This window comes from Fundulus heteroclitus, chromosome 2 (genome assembly GCF_011125445.2).
Source record: "Fundulus heteroclitus isolate FHET01 chromosome 2, MU-UCD_Fhet_4.1, whole genome shotgun sequence".
Lineage (NCBI taxonomy): Eukaryota > Metazoa > Chordata > Actinopteri > Cyprinodontiformes > Fundulidae > Fundulus > Fundulus heteroclitus.
Window position 1 is genome coordinate 7,994,272 of NC_046362.1, and position 21,639 is coordinate 8,015,910.

General features: G+C 43.0%; 1 protein-coding gene across 7 annotated transcripts in view; it reads right to left on the reverse strand.

Moving 5' to 3' along the window:
• Nucleotides 1-21,639, reverse strand: part of LOC105926251 (unconventional myosin-IXAa) — a 168,541-nt gene that overhangs the window by 43,579 nt on the left and 103,323 nt on the right. For all 7 annotated transcript variants that reach the window (XM_021316351.2, XM_021316350.2, XM_021316352.2 and 4 more), the window contains 3 exons: nucleotides 18,350-18,439; nucleotides 6,788-6,904; nucleotides 4,394-4,528 (listed from right to left, as the gene is read on the reverse strand). In XM_021316351.2, the coding sequence (XP_021172026.2) occupies nucleotides 4,394-4,528; nucleotides 6,788-6,904; nucleotides 18,350-18,439 (342 nt within the window). The remainder of the gene's footprint in view (nucleotides 1-4,393; nucleotides 4,529-6,787; nucleotides 6,905-18,349; nucleotides 18,440-21,639) is intronic.

A 21,639-nucleotide genomic window follows, 5' to 3' on the forward strand; every position in this document is an offset into this window, starting at 1 on the left:
TTTTCCTTTTACTTCACAGTGTATCACTACTTTGTGATGGTCTATCACTCAAAATTCCAATAAAACGCATTTAAATTTGTGGTTGCAACATTAGAAAATATGGGTACGTTGCAATTATAAAATCCCCAAATTTATTAAAACCTTGCAACCTTTTCACATTTTCGGCATCGAGGCCTGAAAGCATTCATCGGACCTGCTGTGTAATTCCCGCACGTGGCCGCTTCCCTATTCTAAGCTGATCTGCATACAAGACGCTAATTAAAAAAAGAAGCAAAAGGCTGGTCTGGAGTGGAGAATCTGAAATTCAGCTTTATCTTTTCCACAGCAACCATCTCCGCTACAACTGACAAAAGTTTCTGACTAACCCTAAACACATCAACAGGATATGGCAAATTTACAGTAGTTTTAGGTTTATTAAAACCAGACCCCAGAAAAACGTCTCCATCATCAACAGGCTCCGACTGAACCACAGGGAACGACTAATGGAGCCGTCCGACCCACCAGACCACGGTGTCGGTTAGTTCTTGTCCAGATGACGTCTGCACAACTTTATTTAAACAAACAGAATTTACTTGAGATCCGGTCTGCTGATTAGGAGGCTAGACTATCCCGTCTCAGAGTGGCCCTGAGCACCACTCCGCCTCACCGCTCATCCTGTGATATAAATTCAACGACAGCAGCTTGCCAAAGGCATGCCCCCTCCCGCTCCAGGGATCTCAAGACAATAAGCATGAACTCTGCTGAAACAATGCTGGGCACCATCCTGCAAGCGTTTTTATGCGACTCTTTGACACCCATTATCTGAGCGCAAAAAAAAAAAAAAAAAAAAAAAAAAAAAAATCAACCTTCAGATGAAAGGTTTGTTAAAAGCAGATATCAGGAAGCATCACAGAGCAACAGACAGCTCAACGATAAAAAAAAAAACGAGAAAAAAAAGCAGAACAGGTCATAAATCAGGTCATATTTGGCTTCTGCTTTGCATGCGTAACCGACAGCACATAAAACCAGGGCTCAGGTGCTGACTGGAGTCAGAACGTCCTGCACAGTTACTGCTAGAAAGTCAGAAAGAAATGCAACTCGGTAAACTACTAATTGTTTCTGCATTGCTCTTTTATCGCAGCCAAACCAGTTGGGTTGGAACTCTATGCTGGTGCTGTTTGTGTATTTGTGTGTATTTGACGCTCGTGGTGCCGGAGGGCTCAACAGCTAGAAAAAATGACAACCTGACCATCGGCACACACCGCCTGGCAGTTTCTGATCTGCACTGACAGCTTACACGCTCATTTACTGCTCTTTTCGCTCCCTCGCAGTCGGGTTTTAGCTCACAGCAACTTGCCAGAGCACATCAGCTTTCAGCAAGAGGAGACACGATCTGACAGCTACAGCGATGCAGGCCAGCTGATCGACAATCATCTCCCTGTAGTCTCATCATCTATTTTCCTTCTCCGGGCATTTTCTCTCCCGCTCTTTAGACGGGCCTCCGAACAAAACAAGCGCACAGCATATTAGGAGGTCTGACAGATATTAAATGGGCACTTAATGAGCACACAAACAGAAACGTAAAACACTTACAGTGTCACATTTTGTCACCATACAAACACAGAATGCAATTCCTATTATTGGGGATTTTATGTGATAGACCAACTAAAGCAGAAAATACAGTACCGGTATTTGTGCAGTGGATCAAAAAAGAATGCAGTGCAGCTAATTTAAACCAGTAAAAAATCTGAAAAGTGTGGCATGCAATTATATTTAGTCATCTGAGTCAATGATTTGTAGAACCACCTTTTGTTGCAATTACACCTGCAAGTCTGCAAGGAGTATGTCTCTAGCAGCTTTACAGAGCGGGAATCCTGGCCCATCAAGCTTAGATAGGATGGAGAGCATCTGTGAACAGCGGTTTTCAAGTCCTGTCGTGGATGATCAGTGGGTTGTAGGTCTGGACTTTGACTAGGCCAATCCAACACGTGAATACGCATTGTTAGATTAAGTTTTCATCACTTAAGGCAGCTGGCAATATTTAAATTATTTTTGTCATGACAACTCCTTGAAAGGGTAATCCATGTTTTTATATCATCCCGCCTGGATTACTGTAATGGGCTATATTTTGAAGTGAATCAGTCTTTGCTTTCTGGTCTATAGCTGGTTCAAATTGCTGCTGCACGTCTTTTAATATGTATTCCAAAAACAGAGCATATTACCCAATATTCTGGCCTCACTCCGTTGGCTCCCAGGACATTTTAGAGTTCATTTTAAAATTCTTATTTTGGTTTTTAAGTGTTTGAATGACCTTGCCTCGCTGTACCTCTTTGAGCTTCTTCATCCCTACTCGCCCTCTCGGTCCCTCAGGCCTGCTGAACTGCATCTCCTGGAGGTACCGAGGTCTAAGAGGAAGCTCAGAGGGGGCAGAGCCTTTTCTGTTGTTGGTCCTCAATTGTGGAATAACCTGCTTCTGCACATAGGAGAGGCTCCTTCACTGCACACTTTTAAAACTCGCCTTAAATCCCACTACTATTGTTTGTCTTTTTACCACTAGCGAGATTATTATTGTTTCTTTCAAGCATTTTAATGCATTATCTTCTTATCTTAGTTTTTTAATGGATGTGTTTTAGCCTGTAGCGATGTACAGCACTTTGTTTCAGCTGTTGGCTGTTTTTAAGTGCTTCATAAATAAACATGTTATGGTATGGATCTACAACATTTCATTGCTGTATGTTTAGGGCTGCGGTCCTGCAGAAGGGTTAGAGAGCATCTGTGAACATCAGTTTTCAAGTCCTGTCACGGATGATCAGTGAGTTGTAGGTCTGGACTTTGACTAGGCCAATCTAACATGTGAATACGCATTGATCTACAACATTTCATTGCTGTATGTTTAGGGTTGTTGTACTGCAGAAGGGGAATACACCCCCCCCCCCCCCCCCCCCCCCTCCCGGGGATGGTGTGATCAGGGTGCAGTGTTACTGCCCCGCACACAAAGCAGCTCACAATGCCCGAGGTGCAGAGCAGCCAACACCTGGACTCTGTTTACAGCTAAAACATCCCCCAAAGCCATTGGGTTCACTGGCGTTTATGTTGGAGTATCAGTGTTAGCATTGAATACAAATTCATGCTTTAATCACAGGACCCGCAGTTACAGGATGTAGTTTATCATTTGTGCTGAGGGCTATTTCATTTATACAGACGGGAGTTCTGGTGCAAGCAGTGACGGCTAACAGAATGGACGATGTGAACAAGATACGGGAGAGGACGAAAGAAAGATGGAGTCCCGACAGAATGAAAACGAACCCTGTTTTCCAAAAGCTACGAAAGCTCAGAACAGAAACATACTGTAGCCTGCCACCCTTTCAACCCCGAACTTTTACCTTTAAGGCGGCTAATCTAACGTAGCTGCCTATTTACAGCTGTAAGGTCAGAATTATGATGCCGCTTGAGGATGTCAGACAGGATTAGGTTTATTAATAAGAACAGGAAGATCTTGTTGAAGTTTGCTTTGCGGCTTTTCTTTAGCCAGCATGGCTACGCTAGCACATGCTTTCAGGAGAGTTCAGATGGCAACCGGAGCAAACACTTTTTCATGTCAACACCACCAGCCGCTTCTTTTGTTCCCTTCTCCGGCGTGATATTTTCCCCCCCCCATACGTTTCTGCTGTGTTATTCTTCCTCTGTCAGCATGGCTGTCTTTGATGCTAGCGCTCTTTATCACCGGTGCCACCAGAAGGGCACCTGCCCTGACTTTACACATCAAAGCAAGTTTGAAGCATCTCCTATCTGTCTCTGAATGCACTGCAGTGGACCCGGAGCTTCTCACTATACAGGAAGTCATTCATTTTGACCAGAGCGACACACCAAGCAGAGCTCCAGAGGCCTCTCCCTTTGAAAAGGAGACAAGAGGGGCGGGTCCAATTTATCACAAACATAAAAGCATTTCTGAGCGATGTGTTAGAGGACAGCGATGTGATAGAAACGCTGCCGCCGACATCAGTGCATTGCGACAGCGTATCGAGACGCAGGGGGCAAACCCTGTGAACACGTTTGACCTTGACCTAATAGGAAAATCATGTCGAGGCAAACTAAAAAGGTAAAAATCAAATAAAATCAAAGGAAAACAGCGGGAAAAGAAAAAAGAAAAGTTAAGGAGAAATAAATAAATGATATAGTAAAGAAAAGTACAGTACAGTAGACTCAAAGAAAGGAAAACCAAAAAAATAATAGCAAGAAAAGAAAAAACGAGGACAAGGAAGAAAACAGGGGATAAACTAAACAAAAGCAACGCATAGGATAGGAAGGTCAAACAAGATGGATTTAAAGAAAAGCAAGAAAAGAAGGGATCTAGTAAAGTTAAACAAAGTAATTTAAAGGAAAAGGGTAACAAAAAGGAAAGCTAATCCTCTACCTGTTCCAGCTTGAAGATGTGTTGGTTGAAGTAGTGTTGGAGCCGCTCGTTGGCGAAGTTGATGCAGAACTGTTCGAAGCTGTTGTTCTCGTAGTCCTCGAAGCCGAAGATGTCCAGCACGCCTATGGAGAGGATCTGGAGGAAAACACACACAGATCAAACATTTTCCATCTTATAACGTCCGCTTTTATTAGAAAAAATACAGTATAAAAAATAATGATGTAAACATCAGAGAAATTTATGGTGTTTAACGATCCCGTGGTGCCTTTTTATTCGGACATGGTTTTAATGGTGCGTTTCTTTTTACCCCGGTCTTTACAGCCCCTGCTCTCCAGTCTGCTCTCTGCCTGTCAGTTAGATTCATCCAGGCATTTATCGTCCCTACGCACTGCCTCGGGGAGGCAGTCACCCGGAGACTGCCTTTAATTATGAAATGGACTACATGAGCTGTTTCCAATTCCATTTCACGTTATTTAATTCTATCTGTCCCGTGTTTTATTTCTCTCTGAAGGCCAGTGTTTTTGGCTTTTTAGAACCAAAAACACATGAACACAGGAATACATAAACTCAACATGAGAAGAGCGACCTTGACGTGACATGCGACCTCGCCGGCCCCAGATAAACACACACACACACACACACACACACACACACACACACACAGAGATGATGTCAGTGCTGAGAGAGGCACGCACACCCTATATACACCGGGACATTAGACGACTGTAGGGAGCAACATGAGCTGAGGGGAACTTGATGCCATCTGCCCAAACGCTCCTGGCACAGACTAATGAACACACACACACACACACACACACACACACACACACACACACACACACACACACACACACACACACACACACACTCTCTCTAATTTGCTGGATGGTCCCACTGGGCACAACTTGCCAGCTGCCAATCCAACACACCCAGACACCAAAGAGGATGATGAAAGACCAGAAAAATACAACAACAGACCTGAAACGTGCGGGCGGGCTGCACATTTCTAAATGCCTCTCCATCAGTGTGTTACACAGCACTAAACATCGTCCTTCTTTACGAGAAGAAGCAGTATAATTAAACAACAGCTATGCCTTGCTAATGTAATTATGAACTGCCAGAAATTGTGTGGTGATTAGGAATCTATTTTAAAACTTGTTATTCAGAACTAAATCACTGTACTTTCCAAACAAAATGCTTTTTTTTTTTGTGGCACTAGTGGCCTTCGTTCAACAGTGGACAGACAGGAAGTAGGATTGAGAGAGAGAGAGAGGGGGAAGACATGCTGCAGAGGTCCAGGGGCTGGGAGTCGAACCCGGGACGTCACCGCCGAGCTGAGGCCTCCGTACATGGGTCACCACCTCTGCGCCGTCACCGCGCCCCCAACATCATTTTCAAAAACCTTTTCAAATCAGCTTATAGTACATAAACACTTTATTTGCAAGACAATTCACTACATCAGATTTCAACCCTAAAACTATGCACAGACCTCGTTTATGTCACGAGTGAACGTTGAGTTTATACGTAGCCCTGACCTGGTCTGCCGGGTCTAATGCAGGATCTAAGCTTAGAGACAAAAGTTTGTCTGCCAGGAAGGATAAACTGACGAGGCAGCTTCCGCTGATTTCTTGTGATTGAACTGATTATATCATCTATTTCTGTTGAGATATTGCAGTAATAAGATGAATGCGTGGAAAAATACTGAGTATTTTTGTTCATTTGGGCAAAAGAAATTAGGAATATTGGTAAATATGATGCGATCTTTACCCAGGTGTGCAGTACTTGTGGAAGACATTTTGATCTAAGATGCTGGTAAACATTAAAGCTGTGCAGGATGTGCACAGACAGGATGCTTTCTCTAGATCACCAGAGATGACGTCAGTCGCTCAGCTGTAGTTGTAACAACAGAATATCTCAGAGACAGCTAAAGCGGAGATATTGATTTGTAAAAGAGATGCGTCGATATGTAGCTCATCAGCTAAAGATGTTGTGTTAGTAATCAGGAAGTCCTGAGTTTGGGCCCAGTTCGTTCCACTTTTTATTTCTCATTCTTGTCAAGATCTACATTAAATCCCATCTAGATTTAATGTTCTGGTAAACATCTAACCAACTTTCTGTTTTAGCCTAGATTTCTACAGAGCACTTTGATGATGCTGCCCGCTCAACAAGGTTTACATTGAAATTTCAGAGGCTTTATCTCGCTCTCGTTTTGGTTCCTGCATCAATTATTCATGTTCCAATAAGCAATCAGAAACACTTAATCTGCTTTAAAGTAAAGTGAGTAAAACCTTAATGATTTCACGTTCCGAGAACTGACATCATTCCAAGTCTGAAGCTGTAAGCCTGTGTGTCTATCATCAATCAGAAGGCGTCTTTATGCGTTTCCCACCCTACCTTTGAGTTGTCCTCCAGGTCCTTGTTGTTGAGCAGGGCGTGGTTCGTCCTGAACACAATCCAGTCAAACAGCGCGCTGTACAGAGACTTGGCCATCGAGTCTCTCACCGTATTCGCCTATAAACAGATCCAGACACAAGAGTCACATATGTTTAGCTCTGATCCAACGGAAAACACATGAATTAGTGCTAATTGGAAGATTTGTTTAAAGGTTTGCAGTTCTAAATATAGGATTTATTTCCCGATGTAATACACAATATTTTAAGGTTGATGCTGTTTCTATTAAAATAACAAAAAAGTAAAGTTCATTTTTGAAAAAATACTAGGATGAACGCATAGCCCAGCTGTGCAACCAAGATTTTTTATTTTTTTCATATTTTAACAAACAGTGGCCAATCTAAGCAAATAGTCCTGGCAGAGCTACTGTACATCCTGGCGTGTGAGAAAGTCTACACACAGTAGTAGGAAGAAAGAACTGTGTCAGATCCAACTCTCTGCTCTGAGTATTGGCTCCAGCAGGACAGTATCAGAGATGCGCGGTCAGGGATGGAGAAGATCGCAGACTGCAAGCGGAGGGAGGATCAGACAGATGGAGGTCTGGTCAGAGCCGATGAGCTTGTTCCTGACCTGAACCTGTTGAAGAACGTCTTCAGCTCGGCATCCTCCACTCCTGCCCACAGCCAGACAGTAATCACAGCCTCCTTTGACCCAAACCCGCCCTGTCACTCCTCAAACGTTTTATATTTCACCTCGGCCATAGAGCTGACTGCGTTTACATCTCTATCTTCAACTTAATTTGAGCACCCCTTTCCCTTTTTCTGTCTCTAGAAGTCAGGGGAAGAGGCAGCTGGAGAGGCTGAACCAGAACAAGGCTGCAGGCCCAGATGGTGTCTACCCCAGAGTCCTGAAGGTCTGTGCAGAGCAGCTCTCTGGGATCCTACAGCCCCTCTTCAGCCTTACTGAAGAAGACTTATCCATCTGTCCTCAACGACTTTAGACCTGTTGCCCTACAATCCACATCATGAAGCTCCTAGAGACTCCTGATGACCCACCCGAGTAAACAGACAAGCAGCTATCAGGACTCCCTGCACTTTGCTTATCGTCGTGGAGTTGGAGCTGAAGATGTCATCATAGACCTACTTCAACAAACACAGACTCTTGTCATCTGCAGAAATTCGTTGGGTGCATCAGAGACGGACAGGAAGCTGAGCACATGGAGCTGGTGGTCTGCTTTGTTGTGTGGTGGAAACAATCATCACATCTTGAATGTGAAATATCAAATGGAGATGATTGCAGATTTCAGGAGAAGCAGAGATAGTACATAAGACTGCTGAGTCAGCAGCACCAGAGCCAGTTACTTAGAAAAGCTCATCCAGCTACTGAACAAAGCCGGTTCCGCTCTGGAGACCCTTCTACAACCTCCGGAGACGATTGTGCAAAGAAGGATTCTTCATTCTTCTACTCAGGAGACTTCCTGTTTGCGGTAAGGCGTATTGCGTCACTTCCTGTTGTTGCTGTGTGAACGACGGAGCTTTGCTCCAGGCTCTCTCGCTTTTTATCTTTAAACCTCTTTGCTGTAACATCTGTTTCCAAACATAAGCACTTTTAAAACATTGTCTGTGGCTGCTCATCACGTTTGGGAACTCCTCGTGTTTCACACGGTTTGTTCTTTGGCGTGATAATAGGGCGCTAGCCTAGCTTTAGCCTAGCGTTAGCCTAGCGCTAGCCAAGCCTTAGCCTCATAATGGCTTCTCCGGCTCTGACTAAGTCTCCTATCTGCTGCTCTCTGTGTCAGATGTTCAGTTATTCCTCTGCCTCCTTTAGTGATGATGGTACATGTAATAAATGTAGTGTTTTTGTAGCTTTGGAGGCGAGGGTGTCAGAATTGGAGACCCGGCTCCGTGCTGTTGAAAAACCAGCTGATAGCCGCTCTTTTGCTAGCGCGGAGCCGCATAGAGTAACTTCACGTAGCGAACCTAAAGCAGTAGCACCCGAGCAGCCTGGTAACCAGGCTGGCTGGGTGACGGTTCGTAGGAAGCATAGCTCTAGATTACAGACCCCAGATCACCACCAACCCATCTGCGTTTCTAATAAATTTTCCCCTCTGAGCGACAATCTCGCCGAGGAGCCGACCTTAATTATTGGCAGCTCCATAATGAGGAATGTGGCACTAAAGAAACCAGGGACCATAGTTAAATGCCTACCAGGGGCCAGAACAGGCGACATAGAATCCTACCTAAAACTACTGGCTAAGGATAAGCGCAAATACCGCAAAATTGTTATTCACGCTGGCGGCAATGACACCCGGTCACGCCGATCAGAGGTCACCAAAGTTGGTGTTGCTTCGGTTTGTGAGTTTGCTAAAACTATGTCGGACTCTGTAATTTTCTCTGGTCCCCTGCCTGATCTGACCAGTGATGACATGTTTAGCCGCATATCATCATTCAAACCGCTGGTTGTCTAGGTGGTGTCCAGAAAACGACGTGGGCTACATTGATAACTGGAGAACTTTCTGGGGAAAACCTGGTCTGATCCGGAGAGACGGCATCCATCCTACTTTGGAGGGTGCTGCTCTTCTTTCTAGGAATCTGGCCGGATTTATTAGTTCTCCTAAATGCTGACAACCCAGGGTCCAGACCAGGAAGCAGAGCTGTAGTTTAACACACCTCTCTGCAGCTTCTGTACTGTTACCCATCCATTATCCTATTGAGACGGTGTCTTTCCCACGGCCAAAACTTAACAGATCAAAAACTGATCTAAAAGGAACAAATCATAAAAACCTAATAAAAATCAATATGGTTCACCTTGAACCTAAAAATAAAATAATAAAATGTGGTCTATTAAATATAAGGTCTCTCCCTCCAAAGACTTTGTTAGTTAATGAATTGATTTCTGATAATCAGATTGATTTGTTTTGTCTCACAGAAACCTGGCTACAAGAGGACTACGTTAGTATAAATGAGTCAACCCCCTCCAGTTATTCAAATTTCCACATTCCCAGATCTGTGGGAAGAGGAGGAGGAGTGGCAACTATCTTTCAGTCTGATTTATTAATTAGTCCCAGGCCAACTAATAATTACAGTTCTTTTGAACATTTAACCCTCAGTTTCCCTCATCCAAACTGCAAAGCAATAAAACCTCTTCTGTTTGTTGTTTTGTATCGTCCACCAGGCCCTTACACTCAGTTTTTGGATGAGTTGTCAGATTTCTTATCTGATTTGGTGTTAAATACTGATAAGGTTATTATAGTGGGTGATTTTAACATCCATGTTGACACTGAATGTGATAACCTTAGTGTAGCCTTTAAAACTATCCTAGATTCAATTGGTTTTGCTCAAAATGTGCATGAACCGACGCACTCTCGGCTCCATACTTTAGACCTTGTGCTGACATATGGCATTGATTGTGAAGAATTAACAGTATTCTCTCACAACCCTGTCCTGTCTGATCATTTTTTAATAACATTTGAGTTTAATCTAACTGAATTCTCCACCCCCAAAAGAGGGTTCCATTATAGTAGATTTTTATCGGATAATGCTGTATCAAAACTTAAAGAGTCTGTCCCCTTTTTAATATCCTCAGTATTGCAGAAATGCCCTGTAGATGGCAGCATTGCTGTTTCTTCCCATTCACAAATCGATACCTTTGCTAACAATGTGACTTCCTCATTGCGTTCTGCATTAGACAATGTAACTCCCTTGAAAAAGAAGGTGATTATTCACAGGAAGCTGGCTCCTTGGTTTAATTCAGAGCTGCGTTCCTTGAAGCACAATGTTAGGAAATTGGAGAGAAAATGGCGCTCTACACACCAAGAGGAATCCTACTTAATCTGGAGGGACAGACTATTGTTGTATAACAAGACCCTCCGCAGAGTTAGAGCAGCATATTTTTCATCATTAATTGAAGAGAATAAAAATAATCCTAGATTTCTCTTTAGTACAGTTGCCAAACTTACCCAGAGCCACAGCTCTGTTGATCCATCCATTCCCTTAGCTCTTAGTAGTAATGATTTTATGGGATTCTTCATAAATAAAATTGATGCCATTAAAAATAAAATAATTGGCATCCTCCCAAACATGATTACCTCGTCCTCAGTAAGTGAGGCAGCATTGGAGGAATCTTTAGAATCTGTGCAGTGTTTGAACTGTTTAGAAGCAGTAGAGCTTTCTGAGCTATCTAAAATTTTAGCTTCATCTAAACCTTCTACCTGTATGTTAGACCCAATCCCAACCAAGTTGTTTAAGGACATATTCCCTTTGATCAGTGGCACTATTTTAGACATGATTAATCTATCCTTAGTAAATGGATATGTACCACAGGTTTTGAAAGTAGCTGTTATTAAACCTTTACTTAAGAAACCTTCTCTTGATCAAGATGAGTTAGTAAATTACAGACCTATATCTAATCTTCTTTTCTTATCTAAAATTCTTGAGAAAGTAGTTGCTAATCAACTTTGTGAACATTTACAAAGTAATGACCTACTTGAGGAGTTTCAGTCAGGCTTCAGAGCTCATCATAGCACTGAAACAGCTCTGGTGAAGGTCACTAATGATATTCTCATGGCCTCAGATAATGGACTTGTGTCTATACTTGTCCTGTTAGATCTCAGTGCTGCGTTTGATACAGTTGATCACAATATTCTCCTACAAAGACTTGAACATACTGTAGGGATTAAGGGGAAAGCATTAGGCTGGTTTAAATCTTATCTGTCAGACAGATTCCAATTTGTTCATGTTAATAATAAATCTTCCTCAAACTCTAGGGTCACCTGTGGAGTACCACAGGGTTCAGTCCTTGGACCAATTCTCTTTACTATATATATGCTTCCGATAGGCAAAATTATCAGACAGCATGGGATTAATTTCCACTGTTATGCTGATGATACTCAGCTATATTTATCCATAAATCCTGATGAATCCAATCAATTACTTCGACTGCAGTCATGTCTTGATGACATCAAAAGCTGGATGACTTTAAATTTCCTGCATCTAAATTCTGACAAGACCGAAGTTTTAATCTTTGGGCCAGAGTCCTCAAAAAATAAACTTCTTAACCAATCACTTAATCTGGGTGGCATTAATCTGGCCTCTGGTAATAAAGTAAAAAATCTTGGTGTTATTTTTGACCAAGACATGTCATTTAAATCCCATATTAAACAGGTTTCCAAAGTTTCCTTTTTTCACCTCCGGAATATCGCCAAAATTAGAAACATTCTGTCCAGGAGTGATGCTGAAAAACTGGTCCATGCATTTGTTACTTCAAGGCTGGACTATTGTAATTCTTTACTATCAGGAAGTCCACAAAATGCAGTTCAAAGCCTTCAGCTGATCCAAAATGCTGCAGCAAGAGTTCTGATGAAAATCAACAAGAGGGATCATATTTCTCCAATTTTAGCTTCCCTTCATTGGCTTCCTGTTAAATCAAGAATAGAATTTAAAATTCTTCTTCTAACGTATAAAGCCCTTAATAATCAAGCTCCATCATATATCAGAGCTCTGATTACCCCGTATGTTCCTAACAGAGCACTTCGCTCTCAGACCGCAGGTCTGCTGGTGGTTCCTAGAGTCTCTAAAAGTAGAATGGGAGGCAGATCCTTTAGCTATCAGGCTCCTCTCCTGTGGAACCAACTCCCAGTTTTGGTCCGTGAGGCAGACACCCTGTCTACTTTTAAGACGAGGCTTAAAACTTTTCTTTTTGACAAAAATTATAACTAGTGACTCATGTTACTCTCAGCTACCTTTATAGTTTTACTGCTATAGGCTTAGGTTACTGGAGTATATCAGGATCTAATTTTCTCACTATATTGAGTTCTACTGTTCTTCAATTATGCATTATGTGTTGTCATTTCTGCTTTAACTTTCTGTTCTCTCTCTTTTCTCTTCATAGTAGGTACACCTGGTCTGGCGTTCTGTTAACTGTGACATCATCCAGAGAAGACGGCTCACCCGCTACTACCATCTAATGTAGAACAGATTACTAGATCAATGTGTGCTTCTGTGCTTTTTTGTTTCTCTTGTTGTGTCTCTGTTCTGTCTTCTGTAACCCCAGTCGGTCGAGGCAGATGACCGTTCATACTGAGCCCGGTTCTGCCGGAGGTTTTTTTTTCCCGTTAATGGGTGGTTTTTCTTCCCACTGTCGCTTCATGCTTGCTCAGTATGAGGGATTGCAGCAAAGCCATGTACAATGCAGATGACTCTTCCTGTGGCTCTACGGTTCCCCAGGAGTGAATGCTGCTTGTCGGGACTTTGATGCAATCAACTGGTTTCCTTATATAGGACATTTTTGACCAATCTGTATAATCTGACCCAATCTGTATAATATGATTGAACTTGACTTTGTAAAGTGCCTTGAGATGACATGTTTCATGATTTGGCGCTATATAAATAAAATTGAATTGAATTGAATTGAATTGAATAAAATTAGCATTATGGACCACCCTGAGCATCGTCTTCATCAGACGTGTCTTCAGTCTGAGGCTTGTCCAGATCTGCTGTAAAACAGACCGCTACAGGAGATCCTTCCTGTTCACCGTCATCAGCGTCTACAACTCTGAAGAAAGCTGCACGATAAGAGTTATAACATTTAATTTCCGTTTGGTTTTAATAAAGTATTTTTGAACTGAATTGAACCAATGGCACATTGTTGTTTTCCCGTTCTTTTGAAGTGAATCAGCGCCACAGAAGCTGCATAAGGAGGGCAGGAAAAGGGTCATAGATAATGCAGCAGCTGAGTCAACTAATGGGACTGAATGATGGAAAGAAACAGCTTGAGAAAAGCAAGAGAAGCCACAGTCAAGCGGTCAGAAATTGTCCTTGATGTGAAAATCAATTTACTGTCAGACCAGTGGACTTTATTTCATGGGTAATAGCCTTTTTGCTACATCTAGCACATTTACTTTACTGGCATATCAAACAATATACACTCTGTCCATTGAAAACAGTTGAAGAACAAACAAAATAGCTTTTTCCAGGCAAACAGGAGCCACAATTTGTCAAACCGCTAACCGTAAATAAAATGTACAAGCTTAGCTTGAGTTCACAGAATGTTAAACATTTGCAGAGTTTTGATTTTAGTAACTCAATATTTTATGTGATCTTAGAATAATTGCATAAACTGCAATAGTTTTTTTTCTTTTATTTCTTATTGGTGTTCATCTTAGTCGATTGTACTACATGTTGTGTTACTTAGCAAATCACCCGCATTTATTTGGTGACCAAAACTTTGCAGATGTGGGAAAGCCAGCAGTCCTCATTTACAAACATTGACATAAAATTCATACCTGGATAAACATATAACCCTATGTTGTGTTTATTATCTGCATAGCAAATATCGAAAAACATTCTTTGGTTAACACTACCACTAGAGCTAGTTACATCTGGTGTCCCTCAAGGCCAGATTCTGAGGCCTGTGTTGTTCACAGTAATATCCACTGCAGTAAAAATGTTGCTTTAAAAATAAAAATCCAAAATTTCCCCATTTCCTGGATATATTGAATTTCTACGAGGTAAAGTTTGTCAAAAAGAGGGAACCTAAAATGTATTATAAACCGCATCAAGAATTAAAAAGAAGCTGAAAAACAGAGACTGCACATTTAACAAAGACTTCAGTAACATCAGGTTTTTGTTAGTGGCAGTAACTCCACTAAAGATTCAGTGCAGGTGCACCAACCCTGAACGACTGACAGAAAGTCAGTCCACTGAGGTCGGGAGCAGCCAGCTGTCATGATGAAGTAAAACTGCACTTTTAAAAAGCCGTCTCTTCACTCCTGCATTATTGATCGCTTCAGATATTTTTAGTAGACAGGCCTGTGACGTCTGTGAACCAACACGGTTATGCAAGCTCGTTCTAAATAATTGAATGCTCCAACAGAATTACCTTTTAAATGCCATGGTGGGACTCCAGGATGGGTAGATCGGATGTGGCAGGCTCACTGAGCATGTGCCGCCTCTGTGTTTTGCTGTGTAATTAAATTATTGAACACAACGGGAACATCTAGGAACCAGGAAGTAACAGGGCAGGAAACAAACGGGTTTTAAACATTTTGCTGAAGGGCCACCCAAGGAACGTGCAGAACAAAATACAGGACTGTGTAAGAGACGACCGTAAACTGCAGCAGTCGTAGCTGGTAAAGCAGCTCCTGGCGGTATTTGTAATTATAAGGCTAAGGGAGGGAAAGGCATTTATCTCTCCCTGCTTCCACCTCTTTCTTTTTCCTCAGTTTGAACTGGGTGTTCAGCACCGGCATGAGTTCCCACTGCACATGGCCCGAAAAGAAAGCGCCCGCGCTGCAAGACGGTGCAATCAGCAACTATTTAAGCACCTCTTGTTTATGTCAATAACCGTATCAGAGCGTGCGTCCATTTGCAAACATGTGGCCGTCTGCTTGGCACGCGGTGGGTAGCTGTATGCTCCCATTCACAGGCTTCAAACATTGTGAAACTACTTTGAAAGAGAGCTTGAATGCGCACAAACTAGATGCACAACTCTCTATATTTCTGTTTTTAAAACAGGAAAAGGGAAATAATTGGCTTCACTATCTGGGCTACAACAGAATGTTTCAGAGTCACTTTATCTTTACAGATATAGTGCAGCGTAAATCAGGAAATCATGACCTCTAACACAAACGATTTAGGTTTAAACCTGGTTTAAAGCATGCAAAGCTAACGGCTATCGGTGGCCTACATGGATCATGAATGAAAGACAGGGTCCAACAACTTGATAGTCAGCTGTACCAGCTTAAAAAGCGTAGATCATATTTAGGAGCCAGAAAACCTATAATTGTGTATAAACTGAAACATGAACCTCTTTGTTGTTTTTTTTTTTTTTCTTTTAGAGAGGATGCATAATTCAAACCCACTTTTCTAAAAACCAAAGAAGCCTTTTGAGTCCAGCCAGCTAAAAACAGCGAGTACTTCTTTAAATGGGTGATGACGTCACGTCCATCACAGTCCCAGCTACTCTCTCGCCGCTCTCCATGGTTGAAGCCAAATTACTTTTTTCATGACAAGGATTTTTATCTCAGTTTAAAAACAAAGACCTCACTCTAGAGTAAAGATGTATTTATTCTTAGTCTTTTTTACACATCTTTGGCAGGTACAATAGTAAATGCTACTGCGGGATAGAACCTGGGACAGTTTAAACCATATAACACCTGAATCAACAGCAGACCATCTGATCTATTCAGTCACAGTCTTGGCTAAGGTTCAGGAATCGCCGAGCTCCTCAGAGGTTCATCTGCTCACAAACCGAGACTCCTCATCCAAATCTCCCAGAAACAAATGTGGGTGGATGGGACAGCTGCCTAGCAAACTTTCTCAAACATTCTTATCCAAGTAGGAAGAAATTATTTCTGAGAAGAGTACGTAGCTGCTGCCAGGTCCCCCCCCCCCCCCCCCTCACCCCCACCCCACGTTTCCTTTGTAGAAAAACAGGCGTGTTATGGATTCCACAGGTGGCCTCCAGTCTCCCACGGCCTTTGGTCAAACCGGGGCAAACTTTTACTTTCGCTCCTCCTGGACTGATCTTCATCTCTTAGTGAGGACCAGTTTGAATGTTTGATCTTAAGAAGCACAGCAAATCTTACATATACAAAGGTACCAACCAGATTCTAGACAGCGGTCAGCCTCTTTCCATTTCTTTTTTTAGGATTTCAAGCACAGTGACCTCATTGTCCACAAACACAGGCAGTTTCATCTTTGTACCCTCTCTCTACATCACCCAGAGTCCTGGTTCCCGTATTATCCTCTCCTCAGCTCAGCCCAGAGGTTCCCTGTAGGATCCAGGCCCGGGGACATGGAGAAATGCTGATTTTCACACTGGTTAACCATTTCTGTGTGGATATGGCCACATGTTGCGGGATCATTATCCTGCTGAAAGTACTGGTGACAATTTATTTTCAGTTTACTGGTAGAACAGGGAGGAGAAAATGGCTCACTATACTTGTGGCATGACTTTCCCCCCACATATTCATCCAATGCTTATGCCAAAACTCATCTGAGTGTTTATTGCTGAGAAGCTTGATCTTAGTTTTAGCTGACAAAGCACACCAATCCAGTTAAAGGACCAGCAGAACAGAGCAAACTCCATGGGATGGGGGGGCAGATGAGGTATTTTCCTGGCATTCCTCCAAAACAACCTGTTGGCATGTAGATTGCATCCAATGGTTGCCGTGTAGACTTGGTGATCCCCCCCCCCCCCCCCCCCCCACAGCCGCCCCTCTTTGCTCGAACAGTGGGTTTCTTTAAATCTCTCACCGTTCTCCTGGCTGAGCAAATTGACAAGATAAACATGGTTCCTCATCCAGTCTAATTGCTACAGGCCAAATGAAGCGAGTCTCTGCGCTCCATCTTATTTCTACCCCAGAGAAACAGAAGATCACGTACTGAAAATCAGGAGTTCCTATAAACTCCAGTCACATTAAGAAAGTGAAATATTCAATCAAAATACCTTCCTTCACCTTTCAAATGGGTAGATAGGGATAAAAACAATTATTTCGTAACATTTCTCGCCAAACAAAATCAACTAAATTCAAAAGAGTTAAAGGGGTTTTTGGATTTTTTCAGCGTGGGATTATGCTCCTGCAACAAAAGATGCCGTTATTACGAGTCCTCTTGCACTTCTTTACCAGGTGTGCCAAGGAACATGAGCAGCAGCGTAAAACACAGAACAGAGCTCTGTTTAGAGTTGTCGTTTTCAAGCTCTGCTCCTCTGTCTCCAAGTGAAATTGTGTGTGACCGAAGGAGACAGAGACCGAGACAAACAGACTGAGCGAGAATCTGGTTTCTGGCTTCTGCGCTGTATATTCCAGTGGAGGTTGCACATTCCTAAGAAAAGAGCACATGACTGGGGTGAAGGGTGTGTGTGTGTGTGTGTGTGTGTGTGTGTGTGGGGGGGGGGGGGGGGGGTGATAGGGGAAACTATTGTTAAGCTAAGTTGTAGCTGGGACGGCTAACGGGCAATCTACATGTAATGTTTCCTTCCGTAGAAAAAGACCCCGCAGCCACAAAAATGGAATCAGCTCTTCCGCTAAATCTGCCTTGCGCCGCTTTAGGAGGAGAGAAACAAACAGAAAGAGCTGAACGTTAACTTTGAGGTCCGCTACGATACTTCTCACCAGAACCTATCTGGGTCGGCCGAGGCACCCAGGAGGCATACCGATCCACAGACTGTGGGGCTACGGGGCAGCGCGGGCTGGTGTTAAGGAACACTACCGCTGTTTTACTCCACAGGAAACAGGAAGTTGCAGAGGAAGAGACCCCCATCAAAGAGACTGAGAGGCGGTGGGGGCTGGGGGAATGCCACAACAAACTCCTCAGCCAAGCACCAAGCCTTTCACACACAAGACAATAATCTCAACAAAACAAAAAAGACATAACAAAATATTTCAATTCACAATGGACAGGAGTCTTCCAGGATGGTAATAAACCAAAAAGGGCCTTTTAAAAGCTAGTTAAAAAGACCTAAATATGCAGAAATCTTCCCGTTTTATAACCTCTTTTAGGTTTTGGTGCTGAGGATGCGGCGTGTTGTGATGGGGTGCTGGTGGATTCACAGAAAGGTTACCTCTGCTAGTTTGTAGGGCACGATGAGCCTCTCACCGACGGTCACCGTCTTCCTGGTCGTCAGCGCTTCAAGAAGCATTTCCTCTTTCACCTGGAAAATAAATGGCAATTATTAAAATGCCCTTAAAGAAGAACAAGACGGAGAGCAGAATCCCTGGAAGAAGGTTTGGCTTTTCAGCGAATGGTCAAAGTTAGGGGACAAAGCAGCCTATGGTGTGATGGTTTATCATGAAGCGTTTTCACATTTACCCATATGTTACTAGCCTGGTGAGACCATCCTGATCTCGCGAGCTTTCAAGGTTTCACTCGCAGATCAGTCTGGCTACTCTCCGTTGAAGAAAATTTGGAGCCGTTCACCAAACGAACGTCCAATCAGCGTTGGCTTTGAGGCGGGTTGAGGTGTGACGCAACGGGAAGCGCGTCAGTTCAGTCTAAACAACATGGCGGCTTCAGCCGATGAAACTAGAGTTAGCGTGGCTATCGAGCAAGTTTTATCGGAATTACAGAATATTTCTTTGCTGAGCTAACGAGCCTTTACCTGCAGCAGCAAGAGTAGCTTGGCTTGTGGTTGTGTTTTCGTCGTCGCTCGTAACAGAGTGACGACGAATCTGATTGGTTCATTTGGCCCGTCTATCACCAACATAGGCCAATCAGCTAACCAGTATTTTTGCCCCTTCCCAAAATTACTTCAACGGAAGGTTTCCAGATGGATATGCGGAGCAAATCTATCTGGCGGAGTCAGGTTAATATGTTACCATGCCTAATTCTAATGTTTTTTTATGGGGATTGTATGACCATAAAGTAGAACGTAATTCTTTGCTAATTAACTGTACTTTGACCTGCAAGTCTTTGAGTGTATGTTTCTACCAAATTTGTACACCTAGAGGTCGACATTGTCGCCCTTTTTTCAATGCCAAAAAGCTTGAGCTCAAATTGGAAGGAGACCATCTCTGAAGATCGATATTCAACCAAACCGAAATAATGTCAGAAAGAAAAAAAAAGAAAATAGAAATACGAACAATAATCAAACATAAAAACTAAGTTTTCATATTCAGTTTGAAAATGAGTAGGAAGAAGCCACTGCTTATTAAATCCTACCCCCAATTGCCTCGTCCAGTGTGTCCATTGTGTATTTCAATCTAGAATGTAGAATCCATGTAAAGTCCCCCGTTATAAATATTTATACATTCATTTGCCCTCCATGTCATAATTTCTGCACTTTCAAACGTATGTTTACAATTAACTTGTTTGCAGTCTACATCATATATCTACAAACCGTCTCCTGTAAGTTATCCATATAACTACATTGATCAAAAAAAAGAAAAAAAACTTCTATATAACCTATTATATGTACACAAAACATCCAGTCATGTTCAATCCTCTCAACTTTATTTATATAATATTTTCTGGTTGTTTCTTGCTCTGTATATTATTTGACTGGTTCTGTATTTGACAAGACCTTACCTTTAAATATAATCAATATCCCACTTTATACATTATCCTGGCTGCTCTTTTTTGTAATGTCCAAAGGTCTGGACTATTCTGACACATGACTGCTTTGAGACAGTGGGGCAACTTTCAGAGCCGGTATCCTGCAGAATTTTAGACATTTCCCTTCATCAACACCCGATTCTAATCAATGCCTGGCCTCCTCAGCCTCTTTCTGTTTGATTCAAGAGTTTAAGCAGAGAAACATCTAAAAGGTGGCCCTCACAAACTGGAGTAGTGTGCCCAGATCTAAAACACTTTACTGCAGCCTCTGGCTTTTCGTTGTGGGTTTCTGTCCTGCTGGAAGCTCTCTAAGCTGTTTTCTCCTTTGCTTGCCCTTCGTTTAGCTCCATCAGTCATCCCAACAACTCGGCCTCCCTGTCCCTGCTGAAGAAATGCAGCATGATGGTGCCACCACCCTGTAACACCATGAGGACGGTGTGCTCAGAGTATGCCAGAAGCATTTCCTCTGGCTTTCTTTCACTAACAGCTTCCTCTTGATACGGTTCCATAAAGGCCAGATTTGCGGTGTGCCTGACAGATAATTATCCCGTCAACAGATTCTCCCATCTGAGCTGTGGATCTCCGGAGCTCCTCCCGAGTTACCTCGAGCCCGTCGGGTGCCACTCTGATTAATGCTCTCCCTGACCAGAGCTTCAGTTTAGGTGGCTGGCCATGTTTAGCCAGACTCTATCCATTTTCAGACAGTGGTTCATGAAATGTTCCACGCTTGGGATATAGTTTTATAACCTAACCCTGCGCCTTACCTCTACTCAACGTTATTCCGGGCCTGCCTTTATTGTTCCTGTAAGGCTCTTACAGAACAGCTGTATTTATAAAAATCGTTTTCCTTCAGCTTCACATGGTCCACGGTATTACAACACACAATGCACAAGGAAAGCATTGTATTCATTCATTTGCTTACAAAACTGAGGCTTTTGCATCCATCATAGCCAATCCTGGCTGTCAGTAGACAACGCAGTGATTCCCGTTTACTTTTAGGCTCTTCTGACAGGTCTCACTCATGTTGGCTTTGATATAAAACGTGACTGGCATCACAAAAGACAATTATTTCCCCGCCAGGCACCAACGTGACCCTTGGCCCCCCCTCGTTTCTCTGAAGCTCCGAACCCGAGCCCTGCTGCTTCCATCCAACGCGACTGAGTGAGATGGGCCTGCGACAATTGAAAGTGGCCCGCGGCGAACTTGGCCCCGGTCAAAGCGCTGATGGCAGGGCCACGCTGGGAGCAGCAGATGTCACGGCACACATCTCCTCCATCTGCAGGGATTATGGGAGTGGGCCCAACAGCTGGTGCTGCTGAGCCCCTAACATGGTCTGTGTGTTTTTTTTTTTTTGCGGACACATCTCTGAGCGACTACCTGATGTCTTCATGGAGAAAACTAAGCGTGTTAATATTATAGTTAACACCATTATGGGTCTATTTTTGGTGAAGGGCTTTGATAGAAACAGAACTGGAGTTGAGGACAGCTGGGGGTCCGCCTGTGTGTGTGTGTGTGTGTGTGTCACTGGGGGTGGTATAATCAGACTTCATTTCACACTGCCTGGTAATCCCTCCACTAGGAGCAAAGCCTATTCTGCAAGCTGGTGATTGGTCTTTAGGCGCTACGTTTCTGTGTATTTGTTGCTTGGTAACCGGCTTACCGTTCTGCCATCATCACCGCTCCAATAACTTAACCCTCGGGAGTTTTACAAGCACTGGTTTGGTGGTTCCAGTCACTCCAAAACCTTTTTGAACTCCTTGATTCAGATTTAAATCAGAGCAACCGTATATCCAACAGGTC